This window comes from Chiloscyllium punctatum, chromosome 8 (genome assembly GCF_047496795.1).
Source record: "Chiloscyllium punctatum isolate Juve2018m chromosome 8, sChiPun1.3, whole genome shotgun sequence".
NCBI lineage: Eukaryota > Metazoa > Chordata > Chondrichthyes > Orectolobiformes > Hemiscylliidae > Chiloscyllium > Chiloscyllium punctatum.
In genome coordinates this window covers 129,569,156-129,591,297 of record NC_092746.1, presented here as the reverse complement: position 1 = coordinate 129,591,297, position 22,142 = coordinate 129,569,156, and the positions used below count along the sequence as shown (strand labels likewise).

The 22,142-nt window shown below is 57.0% G+C and overlaps 1 protein-coding gene across 1 annotated transcript in view; it reads left to right on the top strand.

The window, feature by feature from the left end:
- Positions 1–20,025, top strand: part of LOC140480299 (kinesin-like protein KIFC3) — a 53,774-nt gene extending 33,749 nt beyond the window's left edge. Inside the window, 11 exon segments of the mRNA XM_072575003.1 lie at positions 1,142–1,207; positions 1,874–2,011; positions 3,388–3,585; positions 4,088–4,261; positions 7,529–7,676; positions 10,540–10,670; positions 11,227–11,338; positions 12,445–12,489; positions 12,492–12,625; positions 16,910–17,014; positions 19,795–20,025. Of these exon segments, the coding sequence (XP_072431104.1) occupies positions 1,142–1,207; positions 1,874–2,011; positions 3,388–3,585; positions 4,088–4,261; positions 7,529–7,676; positions 10,540–10,670; positions 11,227–11,338; positions 12,445–12,489; positions 12,492–12,625; positions 16,910–17,014; positions 19,795–20,025 (1,482 nt within the window).
- The last annotated feature ends 2,117 nt before the right edge of the window (positions 20,026–22,142 follow it).

Here is a 22,142-nt window from a genome sequence, read left to right as displayed (position 1 = left end):
TTACATGCTCTCATCTCAAACTAACTGTCCCCGTCTGAGTGAGTCCACATGACTGTGTTCTCCGAATCTGTCCGTGCCATGATAATCTCCAATCGCTCCATCTTCATATCTCCGTTGTCTAACTGTTTCCCAGGACAGGGTCCCCTTTCAACACAAAACCCAATGTCACGACATGCTCTCGCTCCCCCGAAACCGTCCCCTTGCTGAATATACCCCTCAGCCATTGTCCCATCCACAAGGACTGGCCAGTACTGACTGTCCATCCCCAATTGCCCAAGGGGCAGTTAAGAGTCACCCACATTGCTGTGGGTCTGGAGTCACGTGTAGGCCAGACCGGGTCACATCAGATTTCCTTCCCTGAAGGACAGTCATTGATGATTGTTCCATGGTCGCCGTCACCGGGGGGAGGGAGTGCCAGTGGGAGGCCACTCTGCCCCTCAAGCCTGCTGCTCCTCCATCCAGTACCGGAGTGAAGGTGAGCTGAGCAGAAACGCCAGTCAGTGGTAGATGGGCTGAAGGGCCTGTGTTCATGCCTGAAACGGGAAGGCGAATTCTCCAAAGTCTTTCTGTCCTCACTGAGATTCGGACTTTGTGAACCTCCTGGGGATAGCAGCTCTCCTCGATATCCCAGTCCCGACTCCCGGACAGCTCCAGCCGGAGTCAGGAATATAGGAGCAAGTGGAGGCCACTCGGCCTGTCCAGCATGTTCTGTCCTTCAATAAAGACAGTGTCTGAGCTGATGTGTGACCTGTTCCCTCTTCCTGCCTGATCCGTCAAACTCCCTGTGAACCCCCTCCCTCTTCCTAGAATCCCTACAGTGCGGGAGCAGGCCATTCAGCCCATTGAGACCACACTGACCCTCCAAAGAGCATCCTGCCCAGAACCACCCTCCACCCTATTCCTGTAACCCTGTTTCTCCCACAGCCGTCCCACCTAACCCAGACATCGAATTTGGGATGTGAGGGAGGATCTGCTCTCTGTCCAGAGTTTACCCCCTCCTTCACATTCCTGGGTTATCCCTCAGAGCCTCCCTCACATTCCCGCGTTATTACTCAGAATTGTCTCTCACATTCCCGAGGTAATGGCCCTCACTCAGACCCGGAACAGCCTCTCTCTGACAATAATCTCTGTGTTCCACCAGATCCACTGCCTGAGGGAACAGGTTCGGGAACATGAGGAGGAGCTCATCCGACTGAGAACGGAAACAGTACGTTCACTGGGAACACTCTGTCCCCCCACAGGGAACGGGAGAACGAACCGGATCTCCTAGAGTGAGAGAGAGAGAGAGAGGAGGGGGGGAGAGAGAGAGAGAGAGAGAGAGAGAGAGAGATTGGGGTGGCATGGTGGCTCAGTGGTTAGCACTGCAGCCTCACAGCACCAGGGACCTGGGTTCGATTCCAGCCTCGGGTAACTCTCTGTGTGGAGTTTGCACATTCTCCCCGTGTCTGTGTGGGTTTCCTCCCTCAGTCCAAAGAATGTGCAGGTCAGGGTGGATTGGCCATGCTACATTGCCCGTGGTGTGTAGGTTAGATGCATTAGTCAGGGGTAAATGTAGGGTAATGGGTCTGGGTAGGATACTCTTCGGAGGGTCGGTGTGGACTTGTTGGGCTGAAGGGCCTGTTTCCACACTGTAGGGAATCCGAGAGAGGGAGAGGGAAAAGAAGAGAGAGACACAGACAGTGAGAGTGTCAGCAGGACAGAGAGTGGGAAGGAGAGAGATAGGAAGAGGCTGAGGCTGAGGGACACAAGGTGAGGGAGAGGCAGGGATTGAATCACTCAGGGGAGGAGCAGGCCGAGGGTGTGGGATTGGCAGTGATTATCACAGTCTGCCTTGCTCTAGCGCCGGGTGATTGGGTTCCCTTTTCCCTTACAGGGAGTTACCGACTCGGAGAAGCGGATTCAGCATCTGTCCCTGGAGAACGAGAGCCTGAAAGAGAACCTGAGGGTGACCCAGGGCATCCTCCAACAACTCTCCACCATCAGCCGGCACCCCTCAGAGCAACTCCTCAGGGTGAGACTCATGGGCTCATGGGGCAGGGGGGCTCGCCACACCACCCTCCCAACGGCCCCCTCCACCCCCTCTCTACCTCACCCTCCACCCCCTCCCAACGGCACCCTCCCCTCCACCCCCTCCCAACGGCCCCCTCCTTACCTCACCCTCCACCTCCTCCCTACCTCACCCTCCGCCCCCTCCCAACCGCACACTCCACCCCCTCCTCGTTGGTATGTCAGTAACCAGGGGTCACAGTCTCACGATTGTCAGCAAGAGAGATCGGAGTGAGATTCGGAGAAATTTCTTTCCTCAGAGAGTGGTTCGGATTTGGAATGTGCTGACTGGGAGAGTGGGGGAGGGGGAATCCCATTGGAGGGTCAGAAGGGACCTGGATATGTATTGGAAAGTGACGAAGTTCGAGGGCTATGGGGATAGGGCTGGAATCGCTGGATCACTCTACCAGGAGCTAGTACAGGCATAATGGGCTGAATAGCCTCCTTCTGTACTGTACAACTTTATGATTCTATGAAGTAGTAAAGACTGAATTTGTATAGCAGCCTCCTGAAGTATTCATAGCCAATGGAGCTGTTGTAAAATGTAGTGATGGTTGTAATGTCAGAAAATCTGTTTCCACACAGCAAGATCCCATTCACAACCAGATATTCTGTTTCTGAGAGGCTTTCTTAAAGTTTATTCATGGCATCATTGGCTGGGCCCAGCATTTATTGCCCCGTCCCTAGTTGCCCCCTTGAGAAGGTGGGGGTGAGCTGCTGTCCTTAACTGCAGTCCATGGTTGACCCACAGTGTCCTGAGGGAGGGAATTCCAGGATTCTGACCCAGTGACACTGAAGGAATGGGGATATATTTCCAAGTCAGGATGGGGAGGGACTTGGAGGGGAGCTTGCAGGGGGTGGTGTTCCCATGTATCTGCTGCCCTTGTCCTTCTAGATGGAAGGGGTCGTGGGTTTGGAAGGTGCCGTCTGAGGATCTTTGGTGAGTTTCTGCAGTGCATCTTGTAGACAGCACACACTGTTACTACTGAGCGTCGGTGGGGGAGGGAGGGGATGTTTGTGGATGTGGGGCCAATCAAGCGGCTGCTTTGTCCTGGATGGTGTCAAGCTTCCCGAGTGTTGTCAGAGCTTCCCCCATCCAGGGGCAAGTGGGGAGTATTCCATCACCCTCCTGACGTGTGCCTTGTAGATGGTGGACAGACTTTGGGGTGTCAGGAGGGGAGTTACTCGCTGCAGGATTCCCAGCCTCTGACCTGCTCTTGTAGCCACTCTGTTTATATGGTGAATCTAGTCGAGTTTCTGATCAATGGTAAATCCCCAGGATGTTGACAGTGGAGGGGGGGGGCGTTGAGTGATGGTGAAAAGTGATCCCATGGTTTTCAGGAGAACGAGGAGCTGCAGTCGAAGGTGTGCCTCCTGGAGAGTTCTGTGCAGCAGAAGCTGGAGCAGTTACTGAGGCTGGACGCTGAGCTGAGTGAACTCCAGTGGAGGAGGGAGACAGAAGACAGGCATCACCAGGAGACTGTCCAATCCCTTCAACTCCAACTCCATCAGAGCCAGGAACCAGCCACACACATCCAGGTGAGAGCCAGGGAGGGAGGGACCGAGGGAGACCAGCCCGGGGGGAGAGAGCGAGGGAGGAGGGCATGGAGAGAGAGAGAGAGGGGCTGGGGAAAAGGAGAGGGGGTGGGAGATTGAGAGAGTGATGGTGAGAGAGAGAATGAATGAGAGAGAGAGAGAGACTGATGGTGAGAGAGTGAGAGTGAGGGAGAGGGGAAGAAAGGGAGAGAGAGGGACAGGGGGGAGGGAAAGTGGATGGGAGAGACACAGTGTGAGAGAGAGAAAAAATGAGAGAGAGTGAGAATCAGAGAGACGGTGAGTGTGAGTGTGAGGGACAGTGAGTGTGAGTGTGAGGGACAGTGAGTGTGAGTGTGAGGGACAGTGAGTGTGAGGGACAGTGAGTGTGAGTGTGAGTGCACGGGGATAGTGAGTGTGAGTGTGAGGGACAGTGAGTGTGACTGTGAGTGCACGGGGATAGTGAGTCAGGAACATGAGCTGAATCCCTGTGCTCTCCGGCCCTCAGTACGTGGCCCAGCGAGTGGAGGGGAATTCCGAAGTGACTCAGGGATTATTCCGGGATTGGGAACACAGGAACCGGGAGCTCCTGGAGCAGGTCACTCTGCAGGAGGGACAGCTCCACAAACTGGAACAACAACTCCGGGACTCCGAGGAGACACGGTCCCAGCTCCAATACAAGGTACCAGCGCTCCCTCAGCACTGACCCTCCGACAGTGCCCACTCCCTCAGCACTGACCCTCCGACAGTGCCCACTCCCTCAGCACTGACCCTCCGACAGTGCCCACTCCCTCAGCACTGACCCTCCGACAGTGCGGCGCTCCCTCAGCACTGACCCTCCGACAGTGCCCACTCCCTCAGCACTGACCCTCCGACAGTGCCCACTCCCTCAGCACTGACCCTCCGACAGTGCGGCGCTCCCTCAGCACTGACCCTCCGACAGTGCCCACTCCCTCAGCACTGACCCTCCGACAGTGCGGCGCTCCCTCAGCACTGACCCTCCGACAGTGCGGCACACCCTCAGCACTGACCCTCCGACAGTGCCCACTCCCTCAGCACTGACCCTCCGACAGTGCGGCGCTCCCTCAGCACTGACCCCCCGACAGTGCCCACTCCCTCAGCACTGACCCTCCGACAGTGCGGCGCTCCCTCAGCACTGACCCTCCGACAGTGCCCACTCCCTCAGCACTGACCCTCCGACAGTGCCCCCTCCCTCAGCACTGACCCTCCGACAGTGCCCACTCCCTCAGCACTGACCCTCCGACAGTGCCCACTCCCTCAGCACTGACCCTCCGACAGTGCGGCGCTCCCTCAGCACTGACCCTCCGACAGTGCCCACTCCCTCAGCACTGACCCTCCGACAGTGCCCCCTCCCTCAGCACTGACCCTCCGACAGTGCCCACTCCCTCAGCACTGACCCTCCGACAGTGATGTACTCCCTCAGCACTGACCCTCCGACAGTGCAGCACTCCCTCAGCACTGACCCTCCGACAGTGCAGCACTCCCTCAGCACTGACCCTCTGACAGTGATGTACTCCCTCAGCACTGACCCTCCGACAGTGCAGCACTCCCTCAGCACTGACCCTCCGACAGTGATGTACTCCCTCAGCACTGACCCTCCGACAGTGATGTACTCCCTCAGCACTGACCCTCCGACAGTGATGTACTCCCTCAGCACTGACCCTCCGACAGTGATGTACTCCCTCAGCACTGACCATCTGACAGTGATGTACTCCCTCAGCACTGACCCTCCGACAGTGCAGCACTCCCTCAGCACTGACCCTCCGACAGTGATGTACTCCCTCAGCACAGACCCTCTGACAGTGCGGCACTCCCTCAGCACTGACCCTCCGACAGTGCGGCGCTCCCTCAGCACTGACCCTCCGACAGTGCGGCGCTCCCTCAGCACTGACCCTCCGACAGTGCGGCGCTCCCTCAGCACTGACCCTCCGACAGTGATGTACTCCCTCAGCACTGACCCTCTGACAGTGCGGCACTCCCTCAGCACTGACCCTCCGACAGTGCGGCGCTCCCTCAGCACTGACCCTCCGACAGTGATGTACTCCCTCAGCACTGACCATCTGACAGTGATGTACTCCCTCAGCACTGACCCTCCGACAGTGCAGCACTCCCTCAGCACTGACCCTCCGACAGTGATGTACTCCCTCAGCACTGACCCTCCGACAGTGATGTACTCCCTCAGCACTGACCCTCCGACAGTGCGGCGCTCCCTCAGCACTGACCCTCCAACAGTGCAGCACTCCCTCAGCACTGATCCTCTGACAGTGCGGCACTCCCTCAGCACTGACCCTCCGACAGTGCAGCACTCCCTCAGCACTGATCCTCTGACAGTGCGGCACTCCCTCGATACTGACCCTCCGACAGTGAGGCACTCCCTCAGTACTGACCCTCCGACAGTGAGGCACTCCCTCAGCACTGATCCTCTGACAGTGCGGCACTCCCTCAGCACTGAGCCTCCAACAGTGTCGCACTCCCTCGACACTGACCCTCCGACAGTGTGGCACTCCCTCAGCACTGACCCTCCCACAGTGCAACACTCCCTCAGCACTGACCCTCCAACAGTTCCCACTCCATCAGCCCTGACCCTCCGATAGTGCCAACTCCCTCAGCACTGACCCTCCGACAGTGAGGCACTCCCTCAGCACTGACCCTCCGACAGTGCGGAACTCCCTCAGCACTGACCCTCCAACAATGCCCGCTCCCTCAGCACAGAACCTCTGACAGTGCCCATTCCTGAGCACTGACCCTCCGACTGTGCGACACTCCCTCAGCACTGACCCTCCGACAGTGTCGCACTCCCTCAGCACTGACCCTCCGACAGTGTCACACTCCCTCAGCACTGACCCTCCGATAGTGCGACTCTCCCTCAGCACTGACCCTCCGACAGTGTCGCACTCCCTCAGCACTGACCCTCCGACAGTGTCACACTCCCTCAGCACTGACCCTCCGATTGTGCGACTCTCCCTCAGCACTGACCCTCCGACTGTGCGACACTCCCTCAGCACTGACCCTCCGACAGTGTCGCACTCCCTCAGCACTGACCCTCCGACAGTGTCACACTCCCTCAGCACTGACCCTCCGATTGTGCGACTCTCCCTCAGCACTGACCCTCCGATAGTGCGACTCTCCCTCAGCACTGACCCTCCAACAGTGCCCACTCCCTCAGCACTGAACCTCCGACAGTGTCGCATCCCTCAGCACTGACCCTCCGACAGTGTCGCACTCCCTCAGCACTGACCCTCCAAGAGTGTAGCACTGCCTCAGCACTGACCCTCCAAGAGTGTAGCACTCCCTCAGCAGTGACCCTCCGACAGTGCCCCCTCCCTCAGCCCTGACCCTCCGATAGTGCCCACTCCCTCAGCACTGACCCTCCGACAGTGAGGCACTCCCTCAGCACTGACCCTCCGACAGTGCGGAACTCCCTCAGCACTGACCCTCCAACAGTGCTGCCCTCCCTCAGCACTGACCCTCCGACAGTGTCGCACTCCCTCAGCACTGACCCTCCAACAGTGCCCACTCCCTCAGCACTGACCCTCCAACAGTGCCCACTCCCTCAGCACAGAACCTCCGACAGTGCCCATTCCTGAGCACTGACCCTCCGACAGTGTAGCACTCGCTCAGCACTGACCCTCCAACAGTGCGACACTCCCTCAGCACTGACCCTCCGACAGTGTCGCACTCCCTCAGCACTGACCCTCCGACAGTGTAGCACTCGCTCAGCACTGACCCTCCAACAGTGCGACCCTCCCTCAGCACTGACTCTCCGAGAGTGCCCACTCCCTCAGCACTGACCCCCCGACAGTGCCCACTCTCTCAGCCCTGACCCTCTGACAGTGCGACACTCCCTCAGCACTGACCCCCCGACAGTGCCCACTCCCTCAGCCCTGACCCTCGGACAGTGTCGGAGTGAGTGTGTGATGTGTTGCAGATTGTGGTGTATGAGACAGAGATTGAGAAACTCCGTGAGGATCTGATGGGGAGGATCGAGGAGCTGGAGCGTGGTAAGGATGAAGCAGTGCGAGAGGCCTCTGAGTGTTCCGAGGAACATCTCAACCAACTCCGACAGCAGTTCACAGGTATCGGCAGCGAGGGGGGGAGGGCTGTGTCTGCGGGACTGCAGGGTAGAGCCAGACAGTGTCTGGGTGGGAGAGACTGAGGGGGGGAGGGCGAGACAGTGTCTGGGTGGGAGAGACTGAGGGGGGGGAGGGCGAGACAGTGTCTGGGTGGGAGAGACTGAGGGGGGAAAGGGTGAGACAGTGTCTGGGTGGGAGAGACTGGGGGGGGGAGGGTGAGACAGTGTCTGGGTGGGAGAGACTGAGGGGGGGAGGGCGAGACAGTGTCTGGGTGGGAGAGACTGAGGGGGGGAGGGCGAGACAGTGTCTGGGTGGGAGAGACTGAGGGGGGGAGGGCGAGACAATGTCTGGGTGGGAGAGACTGAGGGGGGGAGGGCGAGACAGTGTCTGGGTGGGAGAGACTGAGGGGGGGAGGGCGAGACAGTGTCTGGGTGGGAGAGACTGAGGGGGGGAGGGCGAGACAATGTCTGGGTGGGCGAGACTGAGGGGGGAAAGGGTGAGACAGTGTCTGGGTGGGAGAGACTGGGGGGGGAGGGCCAGACAGTGTCTGGGTGGGAGAGACTGAGGGGGGGAGGGTGAGACAGTGTCTGGGTGGGAGAGACTGGGGGGGGAGGGCCAGACAGTGTCTGGGTGGGAGAGACTGGGGGGGGAGGGTGAGACAGTGTCTGGGTGGGAGAGACTGGGGGGGAGGGCCAGACAGTGTCTGGGTGGGAGAGACTGGGGGGGGAGGGTGAGACAGTGTCTGGGTGGGAGAGACTGGGGGGGGGAGGGCGAGACAGTGTCTGTGGGGGTGTCTGTATCTGGGGGGGGTTGGGGCAGAGACGTTGGGTCTGGGATTGTAGTGGGGTGATGGGGGTGGGTGTGGGGGTGTGTGGGGGTGGTGGGTGTGTGTGGGGGTGGGGGTGTGTGGGGGGGGTGTGGGGGTGATGGGGGTGGGGGTGTTGGGGGTGATGGGTGATGGAACCTATCCGAGATTGATAGGTTCTTGTTGTCTAGAGGAATTAAGGGCTACGGGGAGAACGCTGGTAAGTGGAGCTGAAATGCGCATCAGCCATGATTGAATGGCGGAGTGGACTCGATGGGCCGAATGGCCTTACTTCCACTCCTATGTCTTATGGTCTTATGGGGTGGGTGTGGGAGATGTGGGTGGGTGTGGGAGATGGGGGTGGATGGGGTGATGGGGGTGGGTGTTGGTGTGTGAGGGTGATGGGGGTGGGGGTGGGTGGTTGTGGGTGATGGGGGTGGGTGTGGGTGGTTGTGGGTGATGGGGGTGGGTGTGGGTGTATGGGGATGATGGGGGTGGGTGTGTGTGGGGGTGATGGGGGTGGGTGTGGGTGATGGGGGTGGGTGTGGGTGGTTGTGGGTGATGGGGGTGGGTGTGGGTGTATGGGGATGATGGGGGTGGGTGTGTGTGGGGGTGATGGGGGTGGGTGTGTGTGGGGGTGATGGGGGTGGGTGTGTGTGGAGGTGATGGCGGTGGGTGGGTGTGTGTGGGGGTGATGGCGGTGGGTGGGTGTGTGTGGGGGTGATGGCGGTGGGTGGGTGTGTGTGGGGGTGATGGCGGTGGGTGGGGGTGGGTTGGGGTGATGGGGGTGGGTGGGGGTGGGTTGGGGTGATGGGGGTGGGTGGGGGGTGATGGGGGTGGGTGTGGGTGGGTGGGGGGTGATGGGGGTGGGTGTGTGTGGATGTGATGGGGGTGGGTGGGGGTGGATGGGTGGGAGTGATGGGGGTGGGTGTGGGGGTGATGGGGTGGGTATGGGTGATGGGGGTGGGTGTGTGGGGGGGTGATGGGGGTGGGTGTGTGTGGGGGTGATGGGGGTGGGTGGGGGTGATGGGGGTGGGTGTGTGTGGGGGTGATGGGGGTGGGTGGGTGTGTGTGGGGGTGATGGGGGTGGGTGGGGGTGGGTTGGGGTGATGGGGGTGGGTGGGGGTGGGTGTGGATGTGATGGGGGTGGATGGGTGGGAGTGATGGGGGTGGGTGTGGGGGTGATGGGGTGGGTATGGGTGATGGGGGTGGGTGTGTGGGGGGGTGATGGGGGTGGGTGGGGGTGATGGGGGTGGGTGAGTGTGTGTGGGGGTGATGGGGGTGGGTGGGGGTGGGTTGGGGTGATGGGGGTGGGTGTGGGTGGGTGGGGGGTGATGGGGGTGGGTGTGGGTGGGTGGGGGGTGATGGGGGTGGGTGTGGGTGGGTGGGGGGTGATGGGGGTTGGTGTGTGTGGATGTGATGGGGGTGGGTGGGAGTGATGGGGGTGGGTGTGGGGGTGATGGGGTGGGTATGGGTGGGTGGGGGTGATGGGGGTGGGTGTGTGGGGGGGTGATGGGGGTGGGTGGGGGTGATGGGGGTGGGTGGGTGTGTGTGGGGGTGATGGGGGTGGGTGTGTGTGGGGGTGATGGGGGGGGTGGGTGTGTGTGGGGGTGATGGGGGTGGGTGTGTGTGGGGGTGATGGGGGTGGGTATGGGTGGGTGGGGGTGATGGGGGTGGGTGTGTGTGGGGGGGTGGGGGTGGGTGGGGGTGGGTGGGGGTGATGGGGGTGGGTGTGTGTGGGGGTGATGGGGGTGGGTATGGGTGGGTTGGGGTGATGGGGGTGGGTGTGTGTGGGGGTGATGGGGGTGGGTGGGGATGGGTATGGGTGGGTGGGGGTGATGGGGGTGGGTGGGGGTGATGGGGGTGGGTGTGGGGGTGATGGGGGTGGGTGTGTGTGGGGGTGATGGGGGTGGGTGGGGGTGGGTATGGGTGGTTGGGGGTGATGGGGTGTGTGTGGGGGTGATGGGGGTGGGGATGGGGGTGTGGGGGTGATGGGGGTGGGTGGGGGTGATGTTGTCTCTCGCCCTGGTGTCACAGTTGCCGTGTGTTTGCCCCTGTCAGGGGTACAGCAGAATCTGAGGAGTTTGAAGCCCGTCCTGAAGACGATGAAAGCGAATTATAACAGCCTCCGGAGTCAGGTGAAAAACTTCGCCCAGTTTTACGAAGCAGCCATTTCTGAGGCAAAGCGACAGGTGAATGAGACAGAGGGTCGATCACGTGATGGTATCAGGCCGTCTGTAACAATTACCCCCTCAGGGTGTCTGAACCCCAGCTCTGGGGAAGACAGCCCCATCTGTCTCTACTCCCCCCTGCCCCCCCAATCCCACTCTCTTCAAAATCAGCAACAACTGTCTCTCTCTCTCTCTGCCCCTTCATCGCTCAGGGAGGGTATTATCACACCCCCAGGGGAGACGGAGCAGACTTGGGGGGGGAGGTACATGAAATGATGAATGGCCTCCTCCTGTTCCTGTGTGACAGGTTCGCGGGGGGAGGCTGAATGGCCTCCTCCTGTTCCTGTGTGACAGGTTCGCGAGGGGAGGCTGAATGGCCTCCTCCTGTTCCTGTGTGACAGGTTCGCGGGGGGAGGCTGAATGGCCTCCTCCTGTTCCTGTGTGACAGGTTCGCGAGGGGAGACTGAATGGCCTCCTCCTGTTCCTTCCCCAAAGCCGTGTCCTCTGGGATTTTAAAGGAGAATTCAAGAGCTATTAATGAGGTACTCTCCACGTAACTCCTTCCTCATTCTGACAGATCCAGGCCGAAATCACCGTGGTAACAGCTTCCAACAAAAACCTGATGGAAAAGTATGAGAGGGAGGTGGTCCTCAGGAAGAAATACCATGACCAGCTGGTGGAGCTCCGAGGTGGGTCACTCTTCATGACCAAGAGGGTAAAGAGAGCCACCTGGCAGAGCTCCAAGCTGGGACCAAACAACATTGGCCTATTGGGTAAAGTGCACCATCTAGTGGAGCTCTGAGCTGGGGCCAGGTAATGTCGGCCCAGTGTATAAAGAGCACCCCCTGGCGGAGCTCTGAGCTGGGGCCAGGTAATGTCAGCCCAGTGTATAAAGAGCACCCCCTGGCGGAGCTCTGAGCTGGGGCCAGGTAATGTCAGCCCAGTGTATAAAGAGCACCCCCCTGGCGGAGCTCTGAGCTGGGGCCAGGTAATGTCAGTGTTAGTAATACCAGTCAATGCCAGTGGGAGATATTGGGGATGGTCATTGTGTGTGGCACGTATGTTAATATGCCACTTGTCAACCTCAATGTGTGGAAATCTGATTGTCTTTCCCTGTCTGTCTCCCCGTCTCTTTCTCTCTCTCTCTGTCTCTCTCCCGTCTCTCTCCCGTCTCTCTCTCTTTGTTTTTCTCTCTCTCTCTCTCTCTCTGTCTCTCTCTCTCTGTCTCTCTCTTTTTCCATCTGTCTTTCTCTCTCTCTGTCCCTTTCTCTCTGTCTCTCTCTCTCTCTCATTGCTTCCACATTCCCATTTCCCTCCTTTGTTTCTCTGTCTTACACCTCTCTGTCTCTCTCTCTGTCCCTTTCTCTCTGTCTCTCTTTGTCTCCATCTCTTCCTCTGTGTCTCTTTCTGTCCCTCTGTCTCTCTCCATCTCTCTCTGTGTCTCTCTCTCTCACTGTCCGTCTCTCTCTCTCCGTCTCTCTCTGTGTCTCTCTCTCTCTCTCTGTCCCTCTCTCTCTGTCTCTCTCTCTCTCTCTGTCTCTCTCTCTCTGTCTCTCTCCATCTCTCTCTGTGTCTCTCTCTCTCTGTCCCTCTTTCGCTGTCTCACTCTCTCTCCATCTCTTTCTTTCTCTCCATCTCTCTCTGCATGTGTGTGTGTCTCTCTCTGTGTCTCTCATTCCCTCTCTCTTTCTCCATCTCTCTCTCTCTCTCTCTCTATCTCTCTTTCTCATTGCTTCCACACTCCCATTTCCCTGCCTGCCTTCCGCCTCTCTCTCTCTCTCTCTCTCCTCGTTAGGAAATATTCGGGTGTTGTGCCGAGTGAAGCCAGTGACTGGGTCTGACTGGAGGAGGGGAGTGACCCCCCTGTGGTCTGGATGGACCCCAGTGTGGACTGCAGGGTCAGGGTGATGTACAAAGGCCGGGCAAGGAGCTTTGAACTCGACAAGGTGTTCCCATTCCAGGCCACACAGGAGGAGGTAACTCCACAACAAACCCCAACCCTTGAGGGTTTCACTCAATTATAAAGAGAGATTTATCACCAGGAGTGAGTAGTTTGTTGCTGGTGAGGAGGTGAAGAAAGAGTCATGGAAGAGGATGAAGGTGTTCTCTCTGAGGGGAGGGGAATCTCTGCAATTCTTTACCTCAGAGGTCTGTCGAGGCTGGGTCATTACGAGGAGGGGTTGAGTAGGAATTTATAAGAACTTAGAGTGTGAGGAAACCTTATTGAGACATACCTGCACCTTAGAATACTTGCCAGGGGAGATGTGGAGAGGTTGTTCCCCCTCTTGGGAGAGTCTAGGACCAGAGGGGCATCACCTCAGAGTAAGGAGTCACATGGTTAACAAAAGAGAACAAAAAAACAAATATATGTACAACACAGGAACAGGCCCCTCAGTCCTCCAAGCCTGTGCCAACCATATGACCTCACTGGTCATTGGTCACCATTTCCAATCTGATTGGTCAGCAGTCATCAAGGCTGGGCTTCCTTTGGACCCCACTTCCAGCCAATCACCACAGAGCATTGAAACATCAGGAGTGGGCATGGATTCCCATCTGACCTCATCCATGTCCAAAACCTTCTACCCAAAGGTAGGGGGCAATACCACCCCCTGAAAGTTCCCCTCCGAGCCCCTCACCACCCCGAGTTGGAAATGTATCTCCGTTCCTTCACTGTCACTGGGTCAAAATCCTGGAACTCCACCCCCCCCCCCCACCCCTACCCCCCCCACCCCTACCCCCCCCACCCCCCCACCCCAGGCCATTGTGGGTCAGGAAACAGATTTTCTGTTCAGGGTTGTTCGCAGAGTTTCCTGAGGCTTGATCTTTGGTTTTCAAAGGTTTGTTTTTGTTTTCATTTTTGTGGGTTTAGTTTTGGTTTTCAAATGATTAGTTTTGGTTTATGGAGGGTTTAGTTTTGGTTTTTAGAGGTTTATTTTTGGTTTTCAAATGATTCATTTTGGTTTTCAGGGGTTTCGTTTTGGTTTTTAGAGGATTGATTTTGGCTTTCAGGAATTTAGTTTTGGTTTTCATGTGTTTGGTTTTGGTTTTCAAATGATTAGTTTTGGTCTTCACTGGTTAGTTTCGGCTTTTAGATTTTGGCTTTTGGTTTTCAAATGACTAGTTTTGATTTTCAGGGTTTTAGTTTTGAATTTCCGGGATTTGTTTGTAGTTTCCAGGGGTTTTCCTTCTCGCTGTGCCCTGTACTTGGTGAAGCAGTTGTGTAGCAACCTCACTTTTTGTGCCTGTGTTCAGGGACGGTGTGTTTGGATTCACCAAAACAGAGTTCATCCAAAAATCCCATAACAATCAGCTCTCTGTTACACTTAAAGCCACAATTTCACAATGTCAATGTTAGCTTTGTAAAGCCCATGGAGTTTAAATTGGCTCACACTCGAAAGGTCAACACCCTAAACATTCCCTTGGGATGTGTGAGCTCAAACATTCCCATTACACATTCCCAAAGCTGGAAAACTTTAACTAGGCTGCTTCAACCCTTTTCTACTCCATGCCAGATCGCAATCACATTTTACAGCTGAGACTGTATTTCTCACACAATAGTTCCTGATCAAATGCAGCCTTAAACTAGAGATTCCACAGACATTTGCACATAATTAATTACCTCACAGATATTGAGTTTTCCTGATTCGTCATTGGCTGAGTGTTCCTTTGTTGACAGCTTTAGGATGGTGCCCTCTTCCTTAAAGCCACCCTCCCTCCTTCTCCCTCCCCACCATCCCCACACACCCACCCTCCCTCTCCCTCTCCCCCACCCCATCACAGCTCCCTCCCTCTCCAACTCCACCATTCCTTCACAGCTTCCCTCCCTCTCCCTCACGCCCTCACAGCCTCCCTCCCTCTCTCCCGCCCCCTCACAGTCTCCCACTGGGCAGGAAGGATGAAGCTTCCTGATGGAGGTTTACAAAATTATGACAGGCTCAGACAGAATGGATAGTCAGGGTCTTTTTCCCAGAACAGAGATGTCACCCACACTCTCTGTGTCCCCCTCCCTGTTCCCCTACACTCTCTCTGTGTCCCCCTCCCTGTTCCCTCACACACTCTCTGTGTCCCCCTCCCTGTTCCCCCACACTCTCTCTGTGTCCCGCTCCCTGTTCCCTCACTCTCTCTCTGTCCCCCTCCCTGTTCGCCCACACACTCTCTCTGTCCCACCTCTCTATTCACCCACTCTCTCACTGTGTCCCCCTCCCTGTTCCCCCACACTCTCTCTGTGTCCCCCTCCCTGTTCCCCCACACTCTCTCTCTGTCCCCCTCCTGTTCCCCCACTATCTCTCTGTGTCCCCCTCCCTGTTCACCCACTCTCTCTCTCTGTCCCCCTCCCTGTTCACCCACCTCTCTCTGTGTCCCTCTCCCTGTTCCCCTACACTCTCTCTCTGTCCCCCTCCCTGTTCCCTCACACACTCTCTGTGTCCGTCTCCCTGTTCCCCCACACTCTCTCTCTGTCCCCCCTCCTGTTTCCCCACACTCTCTCTCTCTGTCCCCCTCCCTGTTCCCCCACTCTCTCTCTGTGTCCCCCTCCCTGTTCACCCACTCTCTCTCTGTGTCCCTCCTCCCTGTTCACCCCACTCTCTCTCTGTCCCCTCCCTGTTCCCCCACTCTCTCTCTGTGTCCCCCTCCCTGTTCACCCACACTCTCTCTCTGTCCCCCTCCCTGTTCCCCCACTCTCTCTGTGTCCCCCTCCCTGTTCACCCACTCTCTCTCTCTGTCCCCCTCCCTGTTCCCCCACTCTCTCTGTGTCCCCCTCCCTGTTCACCCACTCTCTCTCTCTGTCCCCCTCCCTGTTCCCCCACTCTCTCTGTGTCCCCCTCCCTGTTCCCCCACACTCTCTCTGTGTCCCTCTCCCTGTTCACCCACTCTCTCTCTGTGTCCCCCTCCCTGTTCACCCACACTCTCTCTCTGTCCCCCTCCCTGTTCCCCTACTCTCTCTCTGTGTCCCCCTCCCTGTTCCCCCACTCTCTCTCTGCGTCCCCCTCCCTGTTCACCCACACTCTCTCTGTGTCCCTCTCCCTGTTCCCCCCACTCTCTCTCTCTGTCCCCCTCCCTGTTCCCCCACTCTCTCTCTGTGTCCCTCTCCCTGTTCACCCACTCTCTCTCTCTGTCCCCCTCCCTGTTCCCCCACTCTCTCTCTGTGTCCCCCTCCCTGTTCACCCACTCTCTCTCTGTGTCCCCCTCCCTGTTCACCCACACTCTCTCTGTGTCCCCCTCCCTGTTCCCCCACTCTCTCTGTGTCCCCCTCCCTGTACACCCACACTCTCTCTGTGTCCCCCTCCCTGTTCCCCCACTCTCTCTGTGTCCCCCTCCCTGTTCACCCACTCTCTCTCTGTGTCCCCCTCCCTGTTCACCCACACTCTCTCTCTGTCCCCCTCCCTGTTCACCCACTCTCTCTCTGTGTCCGTCTCCCTGTTCCCCCACACTCTCTCTCTGTGTCCCCCTCCCTGTTCCCCCACTCTCTCTCTGTGTCCCCCTCCCTGTTCCCCCACCTCTCTCTCTGTCCCCCTCCCTGTTCACCCACTCTCTCTCTGTGTCCCCCTCCCTGTTCCCCCACACTCTCTCTGTGTCCCCCTCCCTGTTCCCCCACACTCTCTCTGTGTCCCCCTCCCTGTTCACCCACTCTCTCTGTGTCCGTCTCCCTGTTCACCCACTCTCTCTCTGTGTCCCCCTCCCTGTTCACCCACTCTCTCTCTGTGTCCCCCTCCCTGTTCGCCCACACTCTCTCTGTCCCCCTCCCTGTTCCCCCACACTCTCTCTGTGTCCCCCTCCCTGTTCCCCCACTCTCTCTCTGTGTCCGTCTCCCTGTTCCCCCACTCTCTCTCTGTGTCCCCCTCCCTGTTCCCCCACACTCTCTCTGTGTCCGTCTCCCTGTTCCCCCACACTCTCTCTCTGTGTCCCCCTCCCTGTTCCCCCACACTCTCTCTGTGTCCGTCTCCCTGTTCCCCCACACTCTCTCTCTGTGTCCCTCTCCCTGTTCCCCCACACTCTCTCTCTGTGTCCGTCTCCCTGTTCCCCCACACTCTCTCTCTGTGTCCCTCTCCCTGTTCCCCCACTCTCTCTCTGTGTCCTCCTCCCTGTTCCCCCACACTCTCTGTGTCCGTCTCCCTGTTCCCCCACACTCTCTCTCTGTGTCCCTCTCCCTGTTCCCCCACTCTCTCTCTCTGTCCCCCTCCCTGTTCCCCCACACTCTCTCTCTGTGTCCCCCTCCCTGTTCACCCACACTCTCTCTGTGTCCTTCCTCTCTCTCTGCTCAGGTCTTCGAAGAGATCGAGCCCCTCATCACTTCCTGTATTGACGGATACAATGTCTGCATCTTTGCCTACGGACAGACGGGATCGGGGAAGACATACACCATGGAGGTAAGGGAGAGGTAAGGTTGGAGCTTGGGAGGAGGGGCAGGACCACAGAGTGAGCACATTGCACTCCCCTCCCGCCCCCCCCACCCCCCTGTTCCCGATACAGGGGGGAGTGCCTTTACCCGAAAGGAACATGTCCTCCCCAAGGATTGGTCTGATTTCTGAGGCAGCAGGACTGAGAGAGAGATTGGATCAGTTTGGACCAGCATCCCTGGGCTGCAAAGGGCAGGAGTTACCTAGAAAGCTATAAAATTCTAACGGGACTGGACAGGGGTAAACACAGGGAGAATGTTCCTGCTGACCCGGGTGTGGGTGGGGTGGGGTGGGGTAGGGGGAGCTGGGTTCCAGATGCAGGGGTGACAGTCTGAACGAGACGGGGTAGGACTGAGATGTTGAGAAATGGCCTTACCCAGAGAGCGGACGGGGAGTCTGTGGACCTCTCTATCACAGAGAGCAGTTAAGGCAAAAACATTGAATGGCACCCCCCCTGGGGGACAGTCTAGGACCAGAGGGCATCAGCTCAGAATAAATTTGGTCTAGTTCTTCAGGTGAAAGAGATCACAGGCTACGGGGGGGAGAGCAGGGACAGGGGACTGAGTTAGAGAATCAGCCATGACCATGATGAATCCAGTGAGGGTCAGCACAGAGTTTTGAGAGAGACCTCTCCCCTCCATCGAGCACTGGAAACGTTAACTCTGTTTTTCTCTCTCCACACGTGCTGCTGAGTTTCTCCAGCAATGTCTGGCTTTGTTTCAGATTTCCAGCATCTGGCAGTTGTTGGTTTTATATGAGTGCTCATGGTTCAAATCCCAGCCCAGGAGCTGATGGGATCGAATCTCAAAAAAACCCAACTGGGAAATGGAGCTAATCTGTGAGATGATAACTGGGAATTGATGACTGATTGTTGGGAAAAGCCCATCTGGGTCACTAATGTCCTTCAGGGAAGAAAACTTGTCATCTTTACCTGATCTGGCCTACACGTGACTCCAGACCCACAGCAATGTGGTTGACTCTGGACTGCCCTTGGGGTAATTAGGGATGGGCAGTAAGTGCTGGCTTCGTCAGTGACACTCCACTTTCTATGCAAGAAAGATTTTCCTCATGACCATCTGTCTTAGTCCTCTATAAAATCCAAAAGAACTGCAAATTGGGAACAAAAACAGAAATTGCTGGAAAAGCTCAGCAGGTCTGGCAGCATCTAGAACATAGAACATAGAACATTACAGCGCAGTACAGGCCCTTCGGCCCTCGATGTTGTGCTGACCTATGGAACTAATCTGAAGCCCATCTAACCTACACTACTCCATTCTCATCCATATGCCTAGCCAATGACCATTTAAATGCCCTTAAAGTTGGCGAGTCTGCTACTGTTTCAGGCAGTGTGTTCCACGCCCCTGATACTCTCTGAGTAAAGAAACCATCTCTGACATCTGTCCTATACCTGTCACCCCTCAATTTAAAGCTATGTCCCCTTGTGCTAGCCATCACCCTCTGAGGAAAAAGCCTCTCCCTGTCCATCCTATCTAACCCTACTTGTGTGTCTCAAATAAGTCAACTCTCAACCCTCCCTCTAACGAAAACAGCCTCAAGTCCCTCAGTCTTCCCTCGTAAGACCTTCCCTCCATACAAGGCAACATCCTAGTAAATCAAAGTTTGGGAGAAGATTTGTAGCTCAGGTGCTCGTTGTTGTGGTTCTGTTTGCCGAGCTGGGAATTTGTGTTGCAAACGTTTCGTCCCCTGTCTAGGTGACATCCTCAGTGCTTGGGAGCCTCCTGTGAAGCGCTTCTGTGCTGTTTCCTCCGGCATTTATAGTGACCTGTCTCTGCCGCTTCCGGTTGTCAGTTCCAGCTGTCCGCTGTAGTGGTCGGTATTGCGTTGGTTTTGCTCATATAAAACCAATGTAGTGTACAAAATCCCATGTAAGGACTGCACAAAACACTACATAGGACAAACAGGAAGACAGCTAACGATCTGTATATACGGACACCAACTAGCCACGAAACGACACGACCAGCTATCCTTAGTAGCCACACACACAGATGACAAGCAACATGAATTCGACTGGGACAACACTACTATTATAGGACAAGCCAAACAGAGAACAGCCAGGGAATTCCTAGAGGCATGGCACTCATCCACAGACTCTATCAACAAACACATCGACCTGGACCCAATATACCGGCCACTGCAGCGGACAGCTCGAACTGACAACCGGAAGCGGCAGAGACAGGCCACTATAAATGCCGGAGGAAACAGCACAGAAGCGCTTCACAGGAGGCTCCCAAGCACTGAGGATGTCACCTAGACAGGGGACGAAACGTCTGCAACACAAATTCCCAGCTCGGCAAACAGAACCACAAGATCCTAGTAAATCTCCTCTGAACCCTTTCCAAAGCTTCCACAGCCTTCTTATAATGCGATGACCAGAACTGTACACAATACTCCAAGTGCGGCCGCACCAGAGTTTTGTACAGGTGCAGCTTCTGTGGAGAGAATTCAAGTTAATGTTTGGGGTGTGGTGATCCTTGCTCAGAACTGAGCAGATGCTGCTGGACCCACTGAGCATTTCCAGCAACTTCTGATTTTGTCCTTTAGCCCTCCATGTTGGGTTGTACTGAGGGGTCACTGTCTAGGCAGCCCTGTGGGTGTACTCTGCTGGGTATGAATCTCGTGTGTGTGTGTGTGTGTGTGTGTGTGTGTGTGTGTGTGTGTGTGTGTGTGTGTGTGTGTGTGTCCGTCCCCCGGAGAGGGTTAAACACTGATTTTGCCAATTTGCCTTCCAGGGGGTGGCAGAAGCTCCTGGCATTAACCAACGGGCTCTCCGCGTGCTCTTCCAGGAGACTGTCGCACGGAGTGACTCCTGGAGATACAGTGTCTCCATTAGCATGCTGGAAATCTACAACGAACAACTCAGGTACACAGTGCATTGCAAACTACTCCTCCACATAACTGCTTCCTCGGGCACCTCGACAGAGCTGTGTCCCACCGTGACTCTGAGCTGTGTCCCACCGTGACTCTGAGCTGTGTCCCAGGGTGACTCTGAGCTGTGTCCCAGGGTGACTCTGAGCTGTGTCCCACCGTGACTCTGAGCTGTGCCCCAGTGTGACTCTGAGCTGTGTCCCAGGGTGACTCTGAGCTGTGCCCCAGTGTGACTCTGAGCTGTGCCCCAGTGTGACTCTGAGCTGTGCCCCAGTGTGACTCTGAGCTGTGCCCCAGTGTGACTCTGAGCTGTGCCCCACCGTGACTCTGAGCTGTGCCCCACCGTGACTCTGAGCTGTGCCCCAGGGTGACTCTGAGCTGTGTCCCACCGTGACTCTGAGCTGTGTCCCACCGTAACTCTGAGCTGTGCCCCAGGGTGACTCTGAGCTGTGTCCCAGGGTGACTCTGAGCTGTGCCCCAGGGTGACTCTGAGCTGTGCCCCAGCGTGACTCTGAGCTGTGCCCCACCGTGACTCTGAGCTGTGTCCCAGGGTGACTCTGAGCTGTGCCCCAGGGTGACTCTGAGCTGTGCCCCAGGGTGACTCTGAGCTGTGCCCCACCGTGACTCTGAGCTGTGTCCCAGGGTGACTCTGAGCTGTGCCCCAGTGTGACTCTGAGCTGTGCCCCAGTGTGACTCTGAGCTGTGCCCCAGTGTGACTCTGAGCTGTGTCCCAGGGTGACTCTGAGCTGTGCCCCAGGGTGACTCTGAGCTGTGTCCCACCGTGACTCTGAGCTGTGTCCCACCGTAATTCTAAGCTGTGCCCCAGGGTGACTCTGAGCTGTGTCCAGGGTGACTCTGAGCTGTGTCCCAGGGTGACTCTGAGCTGTGCCCCAGCGTGACTCTGAGCTGTGCCCCACCGTGACTCTGAGCTGTGCCCCACCGTGACTCTGAGCTGTGTCCCACCGTGACTCTGAGCTGTGTCCCACCGTGACTCTGAGCTGTGCCCCAGGGTGACTCTGAGCTGTGTCCCAGGGTGACTCTGAGCTGTGCCCCAGGGTGACTCTGAGCTGTGCCCCACCGTGACTCTGAGCTGTGCCCCACCGTGACTCTGAGCTGTGTCCCACCGTGACTCTGAGCTGTGTCCCACCGTGACTCTGAGCTGTGCCCCAGTGTGACTCTGAGCTGTGCCCCACCGTGACTCTGAGCTGTGTCCCACCGTGACTCTGAGCTGTGTCCCACCGTGACTCTGAGCTGTGCCCCAGTGTGACTCTGAGCTGTGTCCCAGGGTGACTCTGAGCTGTGTCCCAGGGTGGCTCTGAGCTGCAGACTACAGTCACATCACACTCACTCAGAGTTGGAAGGCTGCAATCTGGAGCCCCACACTGGAGACTTGAGAAAATACTCCATTAACACCAAGCTAGGTGAAGGGACAGGTAGCAGGGAGGCTGGATACAGCCTTGGACAGGCTGGGAGGGTGGGCAGAGTGGTGGCAGTTAGAATACCACATTGGAAAGCTTTGGGAGGAAGGACAGAGACATGGCTAAATGGGGAATGGTTTCAGAAATCGAAAGGGACTTGGGACCCCTTGTTCAGGATTCTCTTAAAGTTCACCTGCAGGTTCCGTTGGTGTCAGGAAGGCAAATGCAATGTTGGTATTCAGTTCAAGAGGGCGAGAATACAAGAGCCGGGACGTCCCGCTGAGGCTGGATAAGGCCACATTTGGAATATTGTGAGCAGTTTTGGGTCCCGTATCTAAGGACGGGAGTGTTGGGGTTGGAGGGGGCCCAGAGGGGGTTTACAAAAATGATCCCGGGGGTGAAGGGCTCGTCACATGAGGAACGGTTGAGGACTCTGGGTCTGGACTCGATGGGGTTTAGAAGGATGAGGGGGGATGGGATTGAGATTTACAGGATACTGAGAGGCCTGGGTAGAGGGCAGGGGGAGAAGATGTTTCCACTCGGACCCGAGGGCACAGCCTCAGGGTGAAGGGACAAATTGCTTTAGCCAGATGGTAGTGAATCTGTGGAACCCCTTGCTACAGAGGGATGTAGAGGCCGAGTATTTAAGACCGAGATAGGTATGTACTTGATTAGTACAGGGATCGAGGGTTACAGGGAGAAGGGAGGAGAATGGGGTTGAGGAACATCAGCTGTGAGTAGGCAGAGCAGACTTGATGGGCCGAATGGCCTAATAGACACTAACCTGCAGCATT